The sequence below is a fragment of the Nothoprocta perdicaria genome, unplaced genomic scaffold (assembly GCF_003342845.1).
Source record: "Nothoprocta perdicaria isolate Ctin4 unplaced genomic scaffold, notPer1 scaffold_209, whole genome shotgun sequence".
NCBI lineage: Eukaryota > Metazoa > Chordata > Aves > Tinamiformes > Tinamidae > Nothoprocta > Nothoprocta perdicaria.
This window is the reverse complement of record NW_020455305.1, coordinates 1,181,572-1,199,137: the sequence shown is the minus strand read 5'-3', so window position 1 is coordinate 1,199,137 and position 17,566 is coordinate 1,181,572. Positions and strand designations below refer to the sequence as shown.

The 17,566-nt window shown below is 38.3% G+C and overlaps 1 protein-coding gene across 1 annotated transcript in view; it reads left to right on the top strand.

The window, feature by feature from the left end:
• The first annotated feature begins 1,380 nt into the window (after positions 1-1,380).
• The window catches only part of TMEFF1 (transmembrane protein with EGF like and two follistatin like domains 1), a 47,008-nt gene continuing 30,822 nt past the window's right edge, over positions 1,381-17,566 (top strand). Inside the window, exons 1-3 of the mRNA XM_026038383.1 lie at positions 1,381-1,726; positions 5,642-5,751; positions 10,898-11,027. Of these exons, the coding sequence (XP_025894168.1) occupies positions 1,381-1,726; positions 5,642-5,751; positions 10,898-11,027 (586 nt within the window). The remainder of the gene's footprint in view (positions 1,727-5,641; positions 5,752-10,897; positions 11,028-17,566) is intronic.

The following is a 17,566-nucleotide window of genomic DNA, read 5'->3' as shown; positions in this document are numbered from 1 at the left end:
CACTGCTACCTTTTCCCAGGCAAATGTTGACCACACCTGGCATTATTCACAATTTCACAGGTTTTTCTAACCCGATAGTATCAGACCCTTTCTGAACTTTCCTAGGTCTGTCTCTATGTGTGTATATGACATGACTCCTCCAGGAGCCACAAGGTCTTCTTTAAAGCTTCGCTTCATGAACAACAAACAGGTTGAACGTCAGAAGAGCAGCAGTAATGTGCCCCACACTATCTTGTCTTTTCCCTCTGAAGAGAAAAATGCAAACTGCTCTCACTCTACAAGCAAATGAGTAAGTCAGGAGGATGTAGGAGTGGTCATGGCAGCTTCTCAGGTGTGCTTCTTTTACATAGGAAGCAGAAAAGAAAGACAAGCAGAGAGGATTTTTTTTTCCCCAGCTACAGCAGAAATACTTAAGAGGTCCAAAGCCGGGAGCAGTTCTAGTAAATATTTCTGCTCACTTCTGCAGGGAAAAAGTGGATGTTTTTTTCCTCTTATATCCACTCACCTCTACTATGTAGTAGTGCCAAGCTCAGGAGACAATGAATTCTTAAAGAACATTTTGCCTATGAAATTACTGGATTTGTCTCCTGTAAATTTAATTTATTCTTTAGGCATCCTGCAGCTGTGTTATGTGCTTGAACTGCAAATGTGGTTTCATCTTCAGGTTCTTAATTTTAACACGTGTAGTTTACCTCGCTGTCAAAAGCTCAGGTCTCAAAAGAGTATATTTTGAGGCCACAGCCAAAAAGGCAATTGCCAGTTATTCCTGTTGGGCTGTACTTTGAATTCTGTGTGTGGAGACAAAATGGAAAAGGTTTTACTTGATTTTTAGTGATGTCTCAGATTATGACAAGATGAATTTCTTTGAAAAGTAAGAATAAAAAAAAACCCAAAAAGATCTTGATGTGGTCTTTGTAGCCAAATCCCTGCAGAGTACTGTGTGCAGGTCAGACTTCACACTATCAGCAACTGTATTGGCAGAACAAACAGATACTAGGAAATCTTTTGGAATACCTCATTTCAGGTCTTTGGAGATTAATATTATCATAAATTTGGAAGCTTGATTTAATTGCACTGATTATATTTTCCTCTGGGAGTTAATGGATTACTACTTTCTTCTATCTGTGCACAATGTGTCATGTTTTTCTTTTATTTAAACTTGTCAAAGTCTTGGAAATTAGTTGTGATAGACATTAAAGAAATATGTAACAAATTATCCAAAGCCATTTGCCACATGTTGAGCTGCCACACATACATGCAGCATACTCCCCATAATTCAGGAGGAAGCAGTCAGTGACCTGCTACGCTGCCGGGACACTGACAAGTCTATGGGGCCAGATGGGATCCACCCCAGCAGAGGCTCTGTGAGTGTTGGTGGAAATGCCCGTCACACCGCACTCTATCATTGATCAGCGGTCCTGGTCCACAGGGGAGGACCCAAAAGAGTGGAGATTGACCAGTGTGATGCTCATCTACAACAAGGTTTGGATGGAGGATCCGAGGAACTACAGGCCTGTCAGCCTAACCTGGGTATCAGGGAAAGTTATAAGGCAGATTGTCTTGAGGGGAATAACACAGCATGTGTGTGACAACCAGGGGATCAGGCCCAGCCAAAATAAGTTCGTGAAAGACAGATCCTGTCTGACCAACCTGCTCTCCTTCTGTGACCTGGTGGCCCACCTAGTGGATGAGGGAGGGGCTGTGGATGTGGGCTACTTAGACTTCAGTAAGGCCTTTAACACAGTGTCCCACTACTTTCTCCTGGAGAAGCTGGCAGCTCGTGGCTTAGAGAGATGTACTGTTTGCTGGGTGAGAAACTGGATGGCTGTTTGGGCTCAGACAGTGAGTGGAGTTAAATCCATCTGGTGACTGGTCACAATCCTCTTCCCCAGAGGTCAGTTTTGGTGCCAGTCCTCCTTCATATCTTTATGAATGATCTGGATGTGGGAATTGAGTGCACTCTCCGCAAATTAGCATACGACACCAACCTGAGAGTAAGAGCTGATCCGCTTTGAGAGTAGGAAGTCTCTATAGAGGAATCTGGCCGGGCAGGATTGATGGGCTGAGGCCAAGTGCTGGGTCCTGCATTTTGATCACAACAACCCCAGGCAATGCTACAGGCTTGGGGTCAAATGGCTGGAGAGCGGCATAGCAGAAAAGGATCTGGAGGTGCTGGATCTGGTTGACTGCTGGCTGAACATAAGCCAGCAGTGTGCCCAGATGGCCAAGAAGGTGAAAAGGCTTCTGGTTTGTATCAGGAACAGTATGGCCAGCAGGACTAGGGAAGTGATCGTTCCCCTGTACTCAGCACTGGTGAGAATGCACCTTGAATACTGTGTCCAGTTTTGGGCCTTTCACTACAAGACATTGAGGTGCTGGAGTGTGTCCAAAGAAGGACAATGAAGCTGGTGAAGGGGCTGGAGCACAGACCTTATGAGGAGGAGCTGAGAGAGCTGAGTCTGGAGAAGAGGAGGCTCAGGGGATGTCTTATTCCTCTCTACAACTACCTGAATGGAGGTTGTAGTGAGGTGGTGGGCTTCTCCAAAATACCTCAACCTCAATACCTCAAGTTGCACCAGGAGAGGTTCAAGTTAGATATTAGGGAAAAATTCTACATGGGAAGAGTAGTCAAGCATTGGAAGAGACTGCGCAAAGAAGTGGTGGGGTCACCGTCCCTGGCAGTGTTCAAGAAACGTGTAGATGAGGTGCTTAGGAACATGGTTTAGCAGTCATGGTGTTTTAGGGTTTATGGTTGGTCAAAGGTCTTTTCTAACCTGTATGATTCTGTAATTTTATGTTTTTATGCGTTTTGTATATCCTTTCTGACATATAGTAATAATGATTCTGTTCTTCTGGAAATATTTGTAGAAACTACTACTACTTTTTTTTTTTTTTTAAGTGGGAATTCTATTCAAAAGAGAGTATATATTAGGCATGCCAGACATCTACTGTTACTCTTCAAATTATTCTACTAAGAGTCATTCTCATTCGTACATTTGTGCCAGCCACTAGGACATCTTGTCTTTTATACAGGTTTGGAGTATCATGATGGCTTCTAGTCTTTGAATGATCTGTAACAGTTCATTACTTTCTTGCTGAGAGTTCTTCTGTTATGCAAAGAAGCTTATAATTAGTATTTATAATTTGTATGAAAGAATTCAGCCCTAAACTTGAATTATAACTGTCCTTCCTGTCACCTTAATTTCTCCTGAGGATATTTTCTTTTAAATGAAGTTTCAGTTCATTATGCTGGGGGACAAGGGCTGATTCCCTGCCCCATCTTCATTTTTCCTATTATAATTTTGCTATAATATCTTTCACTTCTCAATAACTTCTGTAGTTAGAGCAGTAGCTACATCAGGCACAAGTCCATGACACCCTGTTGCTGAAATGCTGACTGGTGAGTGCTTTTGGTTCACCCTGGATCCTGCCCCTCCCACGCTAGAAACCTAGATCTCTGCCCTCTACAGAAAGACTCCTAGCCACCAGGCAAGTGGAGAGCTTCAAAGACACCTCTGTGGGGCGGCAAGGACAAGGAGTGGATAAACTGGTGTCAAACACATGGGCATGGAGAATAGACAGGAGTCGATAGCCAGCCTGCGTGGAACAGCTGTGGCAGTGGAAATCACATAGCTGTACAGGATTTCAAGCGTGAATTCGAGCTGCATTAGGGTTTCTTTCATTCATATGGGGTGTCAGGCGAGCTCATGCATAGCACTCAAATACAGACATTTTGAGAATGGAGGCATTCATAAGTGGAACCCCCATATGCTTAGTTTCCCAGGCTCATAAGAATAGGACTTCAAAAATTTCTAACTCTGTAATTTATCCAACTGTTTTTTACCTTTTATAAATTATATTCTCTGAAATGTAGTATCAGCAAAAGGTAAATTCTTCCTTTGGGTCTGATGGTCATTTCCTCTTAATTTTGATAGTTTTGTTAATCTTCATGGAATAGATCTTCATGAGGGGAAAGAAATGCACATTTCCATCACAATTTCCCCCTGTTCAAGTTATGAACACAAAAAAAAAATCCGCAATGTTCTTTCCTAATAACTCAGGTCCTATAGTGAAGAAATCGCATTTAATAAATAGCGACATAACATTAGAGAACACATGTCCATAGTTGGTATGGCAACCTGGATATCTAGCTATCAAATGGCATAGACATCACACTCATTTATATCTTCAGGCATGATGGACATAAAGAAAGAATGTATTTTTTAGCCTTTTTAAAAAAATTTTCATCATGTCTAAGAAAATGCGAGACTTAACACTGAGTGTTCTGCTGAGCTGTACTCCTATAACTTTAATACTATTAAAAAGTATGTAATTATACTATATAAAATACATAAGTATATTAGATATTTAAAAATATATAAAATTTATTGTATGTATATACTATATGTTTATAATATATGCTGTATATTTATGTATAACACATTTTTATAATATACATTTATAATATATTTAAATATGCATATTATATGAATGAGTTTTTTATATTATATGGACTATCACAGTTTCTGAATGGCAGTTCTGCAGTGTTTTCTTTAACACAATCATCTGGATAGAGTTTGTTTATTAAAAGTTAGAGAAAATGTTTTAAAACATACAGCTATAAATCAATGTGTTAGTGGGTCATATTACTACAGAGTTCTGGAGATCTCTCATTTGAGTCAACACTAAATATCCTCTTAAAAGAGGACAGTGGATTATTTGCACAGCCCTTGGTATTATTTTCATTTTTTTATTTCAGTCAATAGTAACAATGCTATTCAACTGATTCTAGAAAGATGGTATTTTGGATAAAATTGACTGCTTCCCACCTATATCTTTCTCCTGTATACAGTTCAAATAAAAAAAAAAATCAGAAGAGCATATTTAATCTCCTTCAAAACTACCCGCGGATGTGATGCCAAAAAAAGCTTGACACCAGTTAAGCAGCTATTGTGCTTGCTGAGTGTATTGATTTATACAGTCTGTTTGTTCCTCTGTGCTCCTGAAGTCAGTTAGCCTTTTGTACCTCTTCCAGAAGTTCACAAAAGCAGGATATACTTTATTTTTATATATTTCTATGTAGCACCTAAGATAAATACTTCTGGTCCTACAGTAACTTGTAGTATTCTATATGCATGTTAATATATTTTTAATATGAAAGACAATAGCGTGAATTACCCGTAGATTGGAATACAAAGCAGAAAAAAATCCAAATAAGTTTCTTCAGAATTTCAGTCTTTCTTTCAGAGTCTCTGTGGCAAGTCAGGTAAAAAGATCCATTGGGCAAGAAACATGGACTGCTGCTTGTTTAAGGGTCCTGACTCCTACCAGGAGTGGAGTACACAAAACATGATTTTGGCAGCATAAACTTGCACCTACCCTGGAGCTATTTGTGTGGTGAAGCAGAAATTAGCCATGCCTGTTCTGCCAGTGAAATGAACCTCCCTGCTTAGGAACAGGATGTGGCCATTTCAGTTCAGGTTATGTTGACAACTCCAGGTTTTTTTACCTTCAGTTTCTGTAGGGGAGAGGAAAGAATGGAAAGATTCAGTGGGTTTAAGAACAAGACAGACTGTGTAGTCTTAAAAATTACCCATGTTTCAATTTCTTTTCTCTCTTCTTTTCCTTTTTGTTTTCATAGAGTTAAATGTGAGAGAGCCTGATGTAAGAGTGTGCGATGAGTCATCATGTAAATATGGAGGAGTGTGCAAAGAAGGTGGCGATGGCTTGAAATGTGCATGTCAGTTTCAGGTAAGGATTTTTCCCTCTTTTCTGTGTGATTTTCCTGCTCACTTTTTTGGTGTATTCAAGTATTAATAGAAAGGGAGTTTAAAAAATGTCACTGATCAAAATGCTAATATAATCCAGTCATATCCTAATTCTTCAGGTTTTTAATTATATTTATTAGGATTATATGCGAACACAGGCTGAGCTCAACTGGTTGTGCTCAGGGAGCTATTGGGGAGTGTGACTCCACAATTTTGTTAAGTCAATCTTAGTCACATACTGATGTCTAGAGTAAAGGGAGTCTGCCACATGCCTGATACCCATGGCCTTTTCTGTTGGGGTAGGTGAGCACTGCTGCCTCTACCCTCCCCCTTCATCTCATGGTGCCACTGAGACCTGAGGTGAGAAGGAAGATGACCTAGAAGAAGTTATGGTTTAAATCTGGTACTTGTTACAACTTCTGTTAAAGACTAGTCTTTGGAAAGTCTTCTCTACTCTGCTAGTGGCCAAACATGGCACCATGGAAAATCTTAGATCGTTGTGATTATTTTTCGCGTTGCATTTCTTACCTAGATAGTTTTCTTGGCATGTTTCTCTGCACCACAGAATCTGCTAGTTTGCAGTTCTGGGCTCCCCAGTATAAGAGGGACGTGGAGCTTCTCGAGAGGGTCCAGAGAAGGGCAATCAGGATGATTAAGGGAATGGAGCACCTCTCGTACGAAGAGAGGCTGAGTGAGCTGGGCCTGTTTTCTCTGGAGAAGAGAAGGCTGAGAGGGGATATGATTAATATGTATAAGTTCAGGAAGGGAGAATGCAGGGAGGAAGGGGACAAGCTGTTTTCACTGGTGGCCAGCGATAGGACGAGGGGTAATGGCCACAAGCTGGAACACAAGAAGTTCCGTCTCCAGGTGAGGAGGAACTTCTTTCCTGTGAGGGTGACAGGTCAGTGGAACAGGCTGCCCAGGGAGGTTGTGGAGTCTCCTACTCTGGAGGTCTTCAAAACCGGCCTGGATGCCACCCTGTGCCACATGCTCTAGGTGTGCCTGCTTGAGCAGGAAGGTTGGACTAGATGATCTGTAGAGGTCCCTTCCAACCTTAAATATTCTGTGATTCTGTGATTCTAGTCAAATCATAGTGGCAAGGTGCGTATTTTGGCAGGCACCAAATTCCATGTCCTTCTTCTGAGAAATGAGTCACAACATCTTTAATTCCTGTGTACTGAAAATAATAACCAAAACTACCTTTAAAGTGAACTGAAAAAGGAGGAAGGTACAAAAGTAGAATCATAGAATCATAGAATGCCCAAGGTTGGAAGGGACCTCAGAGGTCATCTAGTCCAACCCCTCTGCTCACAGGGTCACCTAGAGCACATGGCACAGGGCTGCGTCCAAGTGGGTTTTAAAGATCTCCAAAGAAGGAGACTCCACAACCTCCCTGGGCAGCCTGTGCCAGGGCTCTGTCACCCTCACTGTCAAGAAATGTTTCCTCAAGCTCCTGTGGAACTTTTGGTGCCTCAGCTTGTGGCCGTTTCCTCTAGTCCTATCGCTGGCCACCACTGAAAACAGGCCCGCCCCCCTCCTCCTCACTGCCTCCCTTGAGGTATTTATACACACCGACCAAAAAAAAAGTACAAAAAACGTATTTTGACACTGTGTGGGCAAATGAAAATCAAAAAATTTCTTCATGGAAAGTGGTGAATTAGCCTGACTCAGAAGAAAATAGTGAGATTTATTTAAAAAAAATCCTCTGAACTCTTAAAAGTTCATAAATATCAAATTCTTATATTTTGACTTACTGATTTTTAAGCTTTTAATATGCATAGTTCATACTTTTTTATAAACAACATGACAAATAGTCCCCTCCCCATTCTTTTTAGATAATAGAGAATACTGAGATTCTTTGTTTTCATAACTAACATCCAGGATAAAAATACTAAATTTTATGAGACTCCTGGTGAAACTGCAGGGGTTGTCAGTGTTATTAATCACCTGTAGGGAGGGCTGTCCTTTTTGAAGAATAATCTTGTATTCTATTTACAATAAATTATAAATCAAGAGGAGCCAGACTAGCAACAGTGTGCATGTGATCTTTCGATTTTACAGGTATCACAACTGGCTCTTAATGTAGTGCAGTTTAGGTGAATGCATTCTTTTACTTACCTCCCATGAGAAAAATGGGATCTAATTGCCTCTTAAAATGATAAAAAGTGCTTATGAGAAGGCAATAATAGCCTTTTCTCTAGCTGTAACTTTTATTTATGAAGAATAATAGAATTAGAACCTAGTAATGATTAAAGGCTGCAAAGAAAACAGATTCTACTATAAGCAAAGATTTTGTTTTATTTTGTAGAGGTGGTAAATTTGATGGTTCTCCTGTTTTTCTTGACAATAAGCTCCAAGAAATATTAAGCTATATAATAAGCTTCATTAATAAGTTTCTTCTATTTCCTGAAAGACTTATCTTGTACACTAAGGTACAGGCCTAAGCATGACATAGCATCTTGAATTCCTCCTCAAGCTCTCCACCTTAATTATACAGCTGAAAATAGCACCTCTAAAATCTTCCCCTCAAAAAAATCCCAGCCCAAACCATTAGGTTCTGTACATGCAAAACCATCCAACAACTTACTGGATTTTTTTTTTTTTTTTTTGGTGGCATTAGAAGATCTGGAAAAGGATTTGGACAAAACTGTGCAAAATGGTTCAATTAAGAACACTCTCCAAGGAGAATGGGGGGATTTCTGATCCTCACAGCTAGAGATAGTCTTGGCTAAATCAGACCATTGGTCTGGTCCATTAAGGCACTTGTTATGTTATAATCACAGCTTAAAAAAAAAGTGTTCTGGAAAAAGAATTGCCAAACTAAAATTCTCTCAGATTTGAGTGCTGGTCAGCTGAGGATTTTCCTGCTGCACTGTCACCAGATGCTAATGAGCTTGGCCTTCCTGGCTGCCTGATAATGGGCAGTTTTGGTGAAAAAGGGGGCACTATTAAGAGTCACCCTAAAACTGCTCTTATCTAAGGCAAAAGCTAGCACAATAAGTCCTTCAAATTCAAGAAAGTGCATATGAACTCGGTTTCCTTTCAGTCTTTTTCACCCTTCTTTTCCAGCCTTTTATACTAAGAAAGCCCCTCTGCCTGGGAAAATCTAAATGCATAGCCATGCCTAGCCTAGTATAATCTCTTAAATTTTAGTCTTTTAAAACTTACAGTTGTAATGATCATAGGTTTTCCTCTTAGGATCCTCTTCAGAAATTACTGGTGGATAGATTTCAGTATTATCTTTGAAACACATATAATGTCATGGCAGCAAGAGCTCTGCTGCACTCTACGTTTCTGAACACCTTGAAGGCTTTCTCTGCCTTACCTCATCATCCTTAAATTATCCTACTTAAATTATAAACTGAGGTTTCACATTGCAAAAATAAAATGTCAAATCAGATCTAGCAAAGCTCTGCTTGCAGTGGCCTTGATATACTTGCTTTCAGCAGCCCTAGCCATTACGAAGGATATGTTTTTATTATGACTGTGAGGTGAGGAAAAAAAAGTGTTCAACAAACTTAAGTCTTTAGCTGCAATTTGTATGAGACTTCATAAAACATAAATATGAGAAAAGCAATAATCCACATCCAGTGGTGGATATCCAGACAGTTCACTAAAGAATTATCAAACTGTGGAAAAAAAGGGAATAATTTTGCCTCCTAACTTTTTACCTTTAGGACAGAAACTGTCTGCTTTTAAACACCACTGGACAACTTTTAGAAATAATTGAGAATTATCTATTGTAAAGTATTATTCTTTTAAAAATAGCCTCATTTTCATTTATTCTCTAATGCTGACTGTGCAGTGTGAAATATGATAGAACTGATGAGTATAATAAAATGTCTGCAAGCCATTCAATAAATGAAAGTATCACAAAACTGGCATCATGATTTATTTCCACTTCTTCATGCTTATTTCAGTCTCAGTTGGTAATCTTTGGAAGGATGACAAAGGAGGAAGGATATTTTTTTATTGGAATTGGATATTTTGAGGTTTTTGTATACCAGAATTTTCAGTCACAGAGAATATCATTTAGAATTCAGAAGAGAAATGTTGCTACTCTTTGGGGCAGTTTAGCTTAAATTACATCTTTTTGTGTATGTCACCTCTCTTTCACTAGTTCATTCAAGTTTAAGATATGTAAATTTGGGAACTAGATTACTACTTTGTTTATTACTGCTTTTTTTTTTCCCTCTTCCTCTCAACCCCATGGGATTTTAAAGGTGCCAAAGGTGTCTACACTTAATGTTATCTTAGAAGCCTCAAATAGGAAAGTGTCTGTTTTTCCATATCAAGAATATCCAGCCTTGGAGATCCAAGTTGGTAGGAAGTGACCTGTTGTTCACTGCTGCCAGGTGGAATGGTTATTCCGTTTTTTCCCAGAAAATTTTTGAATATATTACATATATGAGGCACCTCATAGTTTGTCTTTCTTAGAATGTAGAGTAAAATACATGCTGTCCCTGAATAAATCAGTCCAAAAGATGAATTTATTTATTTATTTTTTAATATACCAACCTTGTGACTTTGAGCTCAGTATTTTTCTATAAAGCCGTACAAAAGCTATTGACTGAGACGAACCGATTCGTGATACTCACGAACTAAATGAGGCTGGTGATTGTTTTCCATCTCCCTTGAAAGACAGTTGTTTGAGCAAAATGATCTGCAACTTCCCTTCCTAAAATAATGTTCACTTTAAATTCTGCAGTGTCCAGTTTCATCCCTCAGTTTCTAGTCATACTTACTTCTGCTATATTGACAAGTCTTCTCTTTCCTCAGTGTGTTTATCCTTCAGATCCTTGTAGATGCTTGTCATATTCCCTCCAATCATTTTTGAGACCCACTTAAATTTTTTGATTATTTAAATCTTTGTTAAATAAATTAGTATGTGCATTCCATACAGAGTTGGACTATTGTTTCGGTGGTCTGAGAAGAAAATCTGTAGTGATACTGAGAAGCTAACTTTTAATTTTTTTCCTTTAGTGGACAGAATATTAGATTTTGCTAATTAATTAGCTAATTTATTAGCAACATCATGCATACATAACTATCATCCTCTTTATTAACATGCTACTGAGATTATTCATATGACTTTTTAAGATTGAGTTGCTTTACAATTTCTTTTTCAGTGTCACACAAATTATATTCCTGTTTGTGGATCAAATGGTGACACTTACCAGAATGAATGCTTCCTTAGGAGAGCTGCATGCAAGCATCAGAAAGAGATAACAGTGGTATCAAGAGGACCTTGTTATTCTGGTATGTAAAACATCATTCCGTGTCACTAATGAATGAGGTTATCGGATTTTTTTTTAGTTTTGTTTTTAATTCTAGAGAGAATCATATTCATGCTTTTTGTACAAAGAAATAATGTAGAAAACACAAGTCCCCTTCAATGATGAGATGTTGTTATGCAGAAGAACTCTGATATGTCTCTGATATGTTAACAAGTAAATAAATAAAAGCACTTAAAGGAGAAAAAAATTATTTGAAACAGTGCTGATGAATTCTATAGGGGATCTTTGATATTAATTCACAAAACTTAGAACAAAACTGAGCAGATTCCAGGTTATTCATTTCTTTAGCACTCATTTTTTGGATGTACATATTTAGTGTGACATCAAACAAGTGACATCCATTACCCTAACCAATATGTCATATTTGACTGATTCCACTTTGGGTCATCACATCCAAGATGTGCTTTGGGACATCTAGTATCTTTTGCTAGATAAAGTTGTACTTCAGTTTTATTACAGCAAGTAAGAAGCATCTCTGTAGTAGCTAAAGTGTGACTGCAGATCCAAGCAGACATTCTTAGGTAGCTTTGCATTTGCTAGTTTAGTAATAGATGGCAACCTAGGGGCAGCAGCCTGGAGCACAGTGGTAGCTGCAACATTTCATTTTAGAAATCAGGGTAAATGTCTGTCATATTACTCAGGCAAAGTTCCTTGTTGTGCCCTTTTGTCAGTCCCACAGCTAGCTAATTTAACTCCAGCTTAGCTACATTTACATAAGCTGTTCCAATGCCTTTGACTGCACCACAGACATAGCCTGGGATTGTTTTGTTTACAGACTCCAAAATGGTCTATGACTTCAGTACTAGAACTAAGGAAACCTGTGTTCAGTGCCCAATTCAACTGTGTAATTCCAGAGTATTTCAGACAGATAACTGAATACATCTTCTCCAGTCTCCTACCTATAAACTAATTTCAGAAGCCACAGGAATAGGACAAAATCCAATGTAATTTTGAAGAACTCACATATTTCAATAACAATAGCCCAGAAGTAGATTGAATTGAGGCTGTGTGAATATATATTTTTTTTATTTCATGCAGAATATTTTTAAAGACTCAGTATAATAAGTTTCTTTCACTAAAATAGAACAGTAGGAGGATATTTTGGAGAACATTTTTAATGTGATTTATTCTACTTTAGAAAATGATATTTTGAGATGAAAAAGTTGATTCTTCTCAGTTTCGAGCTCTGCTAATCAGTATGTCAGTCAGCTACTGTGAGGATTTTTTTTTTAACCTTCCTCTTCTTTTCTTTAGGGCTTATATTAAAAAAAAACAGAAAATGCAGCATAAATTGTCAGAGTAGTGTAATAGATCAAGACATATACCGAGACAAAGTTGACTAGAAAATACTGAAAATACATTTCTGACACTGAGGATGTGATTCAGGCTTCATGCTGGATTTACACTTGTGCAATCTACAGTGTTACAGTAGAGTTCTAAAACAGAACTGTAAGCGTTGCTTCCTAAATATCAGGCATCTTATGATTATTTTTAGAATACTATATCATAAAAGCCATTCTCTGGAACCTACTCATTCTATGGCTATAGATAATCTGTAATTGCTAATATATTAAGAATCTGCCTAATATACATAAAATCAATATATTTGTACTTTTAATGTATAAAACATGTATGGTGAGAATCAAATACCTAAATTAAAAAAAAAATCCTTTACATAATCACATAAATTTTCAGCTAGTGCCTCAGAATTAACTATGAAAATGCTTTGTTCTGATATGCCTTTAATAAGTATCTAAGTAGATGTTTACTATTTTCTTATCCTGATTTCAGTTTTTCAAAACAAAGACCAGTTCTATCCCAGCGGCTTATTGTCCGTCACAGTTATACAGGAGAAATAGGATGAAATTCCACCTGTAATGATGCATTAGGTCTAAGTAAATTATGTCAAAATTCTAAACCTTACACAACAGTAACATCTCCTATTTAATAAGGATTGCTTCCTTCTGAAGCTGTAGAATCGACTGCATAGAATGATTTAGTCAGCTTTCTATTACCTGTTTCTTGTCAGGTAACATTTTGATTAACTTTTTAAGGTCGTGATATGTTACTGATCAGCATATTTATATATTGCATTCCTTTGTCCAAGTGCTGTCAGAGACAAGGGATCCCCAAATAAGCAACATAATGAAAGTAATGCACCTAATGCAGGTGCTTTAGGAATTAACAAAATGCAAGACTTTTTTTTCATTAAAAAATAGTGTTTAGAGAAGTTTAAGAGAATGTATAATGAACCTTTGGAGCTTGGGTGAAGAAGTCGCAACATTTTCAAAACTTTTTTTTTTATATGAAAGGACATAGATTTTTAAAATATGTGCGTTTACAAAGGTGTTTAATAACCACTGGCAGAAGCTGGATGATTAGGGTATGTGAGTTTCAGCCAATACACTTAGGTCTGTATTGCAGAGTACAGAAAGAAAACAAGAAAATGAATAAAATGCAGCTTCAGTGTTCTTTTTATCCAATACCTACATATACATTTAAGAAGTGGTTGATAATAAGCTATATAAAATTTTATCCTACATCTAGCTTGGCCTTTTGACTTGGCCTTTTGTATCATAAGGAATGAGTCATCCAGTGTGTGGCTGAGTGAAGGTAAATAGGATATTTGCTCTCCAGTGAAGTCCCTACCAGTCCCTTACCACCTGGTGATATTTCGTGTCTTCCGCCACTTTTCCTCCTTACTCTGTCACTTCTTTCCCTATAAATTCAGATTAGGCAACTGATTGTGGTATTATGTGGTGTACCAGATCAGTAAGCTGCTTTTACACACCAATTTCTGTTTACAAACAGGACTGCTGTCAGACTCATAAGAGCAACAGCCTAGATGTTGACCTGAAGCCTTGGTCAGTTCTGAGAGGATGATGTTAAGTCAAAATTCATTCCTAGTATGCCACCTGAGGATTCTTTACCAAAGGTTATCCTAAACTGGCTTGCCGAAAGGCAAGGCAAAGGCTTAAAAGGCGAAAAGGCAAGAAACTAGGGAGAGAGGGTGGTCAGAGTGTGTTCAAAGGGTTGAGAAGGAAGGGTTGACCACAAGGTCAAAAGATTTCGTCTGACTCTTTGTAGTGGTGAATTCATTGTCTTTTATGGTTTTAGAAGAAGTGTAGTAAGTAATAAATGGACTTTCATGATTAATTCCTAAGAATGCATGTTCCTGTTAGCTCACAGACACTGCCAGGATTTTGACTGCTGCCAGATTTATATTATGTGCATGTGAAAATGTAAGCACATAATGATATAGTACTTGGCATTTTACAACACTGTACTTAGACACTTTGGTGTTTCTAAAGTTTTTTTAAAAATGTTATTTTCTCAGCAAGAAACAAATATTAGCTCTATTAAATTATCTCCCTCAGCCTCCACATTGTGATATGTTGCTCTATGCAACATTTTGTTGCAGGATGATCTTGAAGTAATCAAAGTTACCCTAAGTTGGAATGCAGAGGTTTTTACTGTGAGTGTTATTTCTGTGGGACACTCAGACAAAACATAACAGACATAAACAAAGCATAATTAGATACACACATTGTCCTGAAAAGGAATATACAATAAATTTAAATCCTTTGGGGGGCATTAAGGAAGTTCTAGGCAACTCACTTCTGGGTTTATAAACTACAGAAATAAGCAACACCAAGTATGGAAGCCAGATATAAAAATAAATATTTAATTCAATAGTCAGCTGAGAAACTTATTTCTGGATTTGTTGTGGTATAGGAGATATACTTTAAATAAATAAACAAATAAATAAATAATGCCCTCTTACTAAAGCAGCTGTGGTTTTTTGCCCAGCCTGCAATGAGGGCTTGCTTGCAACAGCTCATCTCCTTCTGTTATTAGGAAATAAATGTTTTGGAAGTAAGTAGGAAGTCTTACATAGATGTACTTCATCAACATATGCCAGAATTTAATATCTGTTTCTTTTAATTTAATGTCTAGTTCTTCTACAATTTAAAACCTAGTATCAATTCTTTTGCACACATAATTAATCAGGAAATGGCTAGCAGGATCAAAGCATAGCGAAAGCTTTCTCAAGAGAGAAAAAGAGGAGAGTGGTGATTACTATTGGATACCCTGGCACAGTAGATGTTAAAGGCCCATCTTCAGCAGTTAGAGGCCTTACAGCTTATAGCAGTTAGGTTTGTCAGCACTGCTGTCTCAAGATCCTGCTAAAACAGAGGATACTTGATGTTAGGCAGCCATGCTCTTGGATTGTGGGGATATAAACCCAGCACGAGGAGCATGAACTTGGGCTGAGCAGGTGGTTTTAGTTGGATTAATCTGCTTCTTAACAAACTTCTTTTGTGCCCTGACAGCAGTGTTAACAGTGCTCCCCTGCCTGCAAACACCAAGATATTAGAATTTGCATTGTTTTTCTTTGGTCTTTGATCTGGCTGCAGCCTTAAAATTGTCTGTCCCAGTTTTGAATCTCTTCTGAAACTTTAGTCTTTGCACTACTGCTTTGAGTTTTCAATGATTTATACTGCAGAAGATGATGAATAATTGCACAGTAATGCAGAAATAGTGAAACTTAAACCTCCCAAACAGCTCTTGCAACAGCATCCTCATTGCAATACCTAGCATCAAGCGGAGATCAGGATATTCATCTTAATAGTAAATTAACAAAATCTTACCTACTCTTTAGTTAAAGCCACTTTATCTAGAAATTAAATGGCAAAAAGATTGCCCTGTTCCACCATGGAAGGGGTTTAGTTAGATCTACATTAACCTGAAAATCCAAGTGGATTATAATCAATTAACAGAAATTGTTACTTAAGATAGCAGCTATCTCTTCTCTCTTCTGTTTCTATTTGGTGATAAAAGTAATTGATGACAAAGAAAAACAATCAACATTTTATTTTTTTTCAGTGAATTTTCAGGAATGTTAATTTGCAAAGGCCAACTTGTGCTTAACACAAGGAAGTGACACACGTGATTTTTGTATCAAAAGTATTGCAACTATATTCCAAAAACTTTAGGGGAGAATGGGGCACTTTGACATAAGGAGTATAACTCTTGGGTGCTGAAGTTGAGGTGCTGAAAATCCTTTCTCACTGTCAGTTCATACTTAGAATCATAGAATGCTTAAGGTTGGAAGGGACCTTTAGGAGTCATCCAGTCCAACCCCACTGCACACACAGGGATACCTAGAGCACATGGCACAGGGCTGCAGGTTTGGAACATCTCCGGAGAAGGAGACTCCACTACTTCTCTTGGCAACACGTTCCAGTGCTCTGGCACCCTCACTGTTAAGAAATTTTTCCTTAAGTTCCTGCGGAGCTTTTGGTGCTTTTTGGCTTTTTTGATGTGGCTGTTTCCTCTAGTTCTATCGCTGTCCACCACTGAAAAGAGGCCGGCCCCCTCTTCCTTACTGCCTCCCTTGAGGTATTTATAGATCAGGTCCCTCCTCAGCCTTCTCTTCTTCAGGCTGAACAGGCCCAGCTCTCTCAGCCTTAAATACTTACTTGCAATAACTAAATTCCACAAATACCTTGTGTTTTGGACTGACCTACAATTTTACTTCTGATGTGTCAGAAGATGTGTTTCTTTCTGTTCTTTGCTGAATAGCTGCCCGTCTATTTCTTACTTAGATCTAAAAAGGATGCAGCCTTTAGGCATTACTTTGCCTGTGTCTCTGTGTGCAGGATCTGATAGGTTTGGTTTGGAAATGCTTACTGGATCATGTACCTCAACTGAATTGAAGTGTTTATTCTCTTCAGTTTCATCAGTGGTCCATCTGTTATTCTTTTTATACTAAGCAGTCTGGTTCATTTGCCACAACAGAGAGGGTTCGATTTTCATGTTCGTTTAAGGTAGTTAAAAACCACCCGTTCCGGGAGAGCAGCCTAATGTGAATGAGAGATGCTTCAAGCTTGGTTGGGATTGAGGAGGAGACTCTCTACATCAAAGTACAGTATGGAAATGTCTGAGCCCCTGAGAGCACAAAAAAGAAAAAAGAAGGAAAGGAGGCAGGGATTCTGACTGCAGCCTGATTTTATCATGATTACCCTGGAAACAAGAGTTCTAGTATAGCCCTCAAACTGAGAGAGGCTGTACATCTGTATACATGCACATTTTTTTATGAACCTATTTGGGAAATGGTGGCTTAAGTAAACAGAAAAGACAGTCACTCCCTAATTACTGACTTGTGGTGGGGGCATGTGCTTTCTTTGCAAGTTCCTTCCTTGTCTGAGTGTTCTCTTTCTTGGGCATCATTGGTATACTTCTTGTGGGGAGAACACTTTCAGAAATCCTGAGTTGGTTTAGGGGATTGAAAAGAGTGGGGGTGCTTGTACAAAAAGCTTGCAAAAAGAAAAACAAAACACACTGACTTGGTTTAGCAAAATCACCTTGTAGACTGTAGACAAGGGTTCAATTGCAGAGAGGAAGCATGAGGTCTGAGTGAAAAGTCGGTGATGGCATGAAGTGTTATTCAGAATGCCACTCGGCTTTCAGGTCTCAAGAAGCCATTAAAAGGGCAGG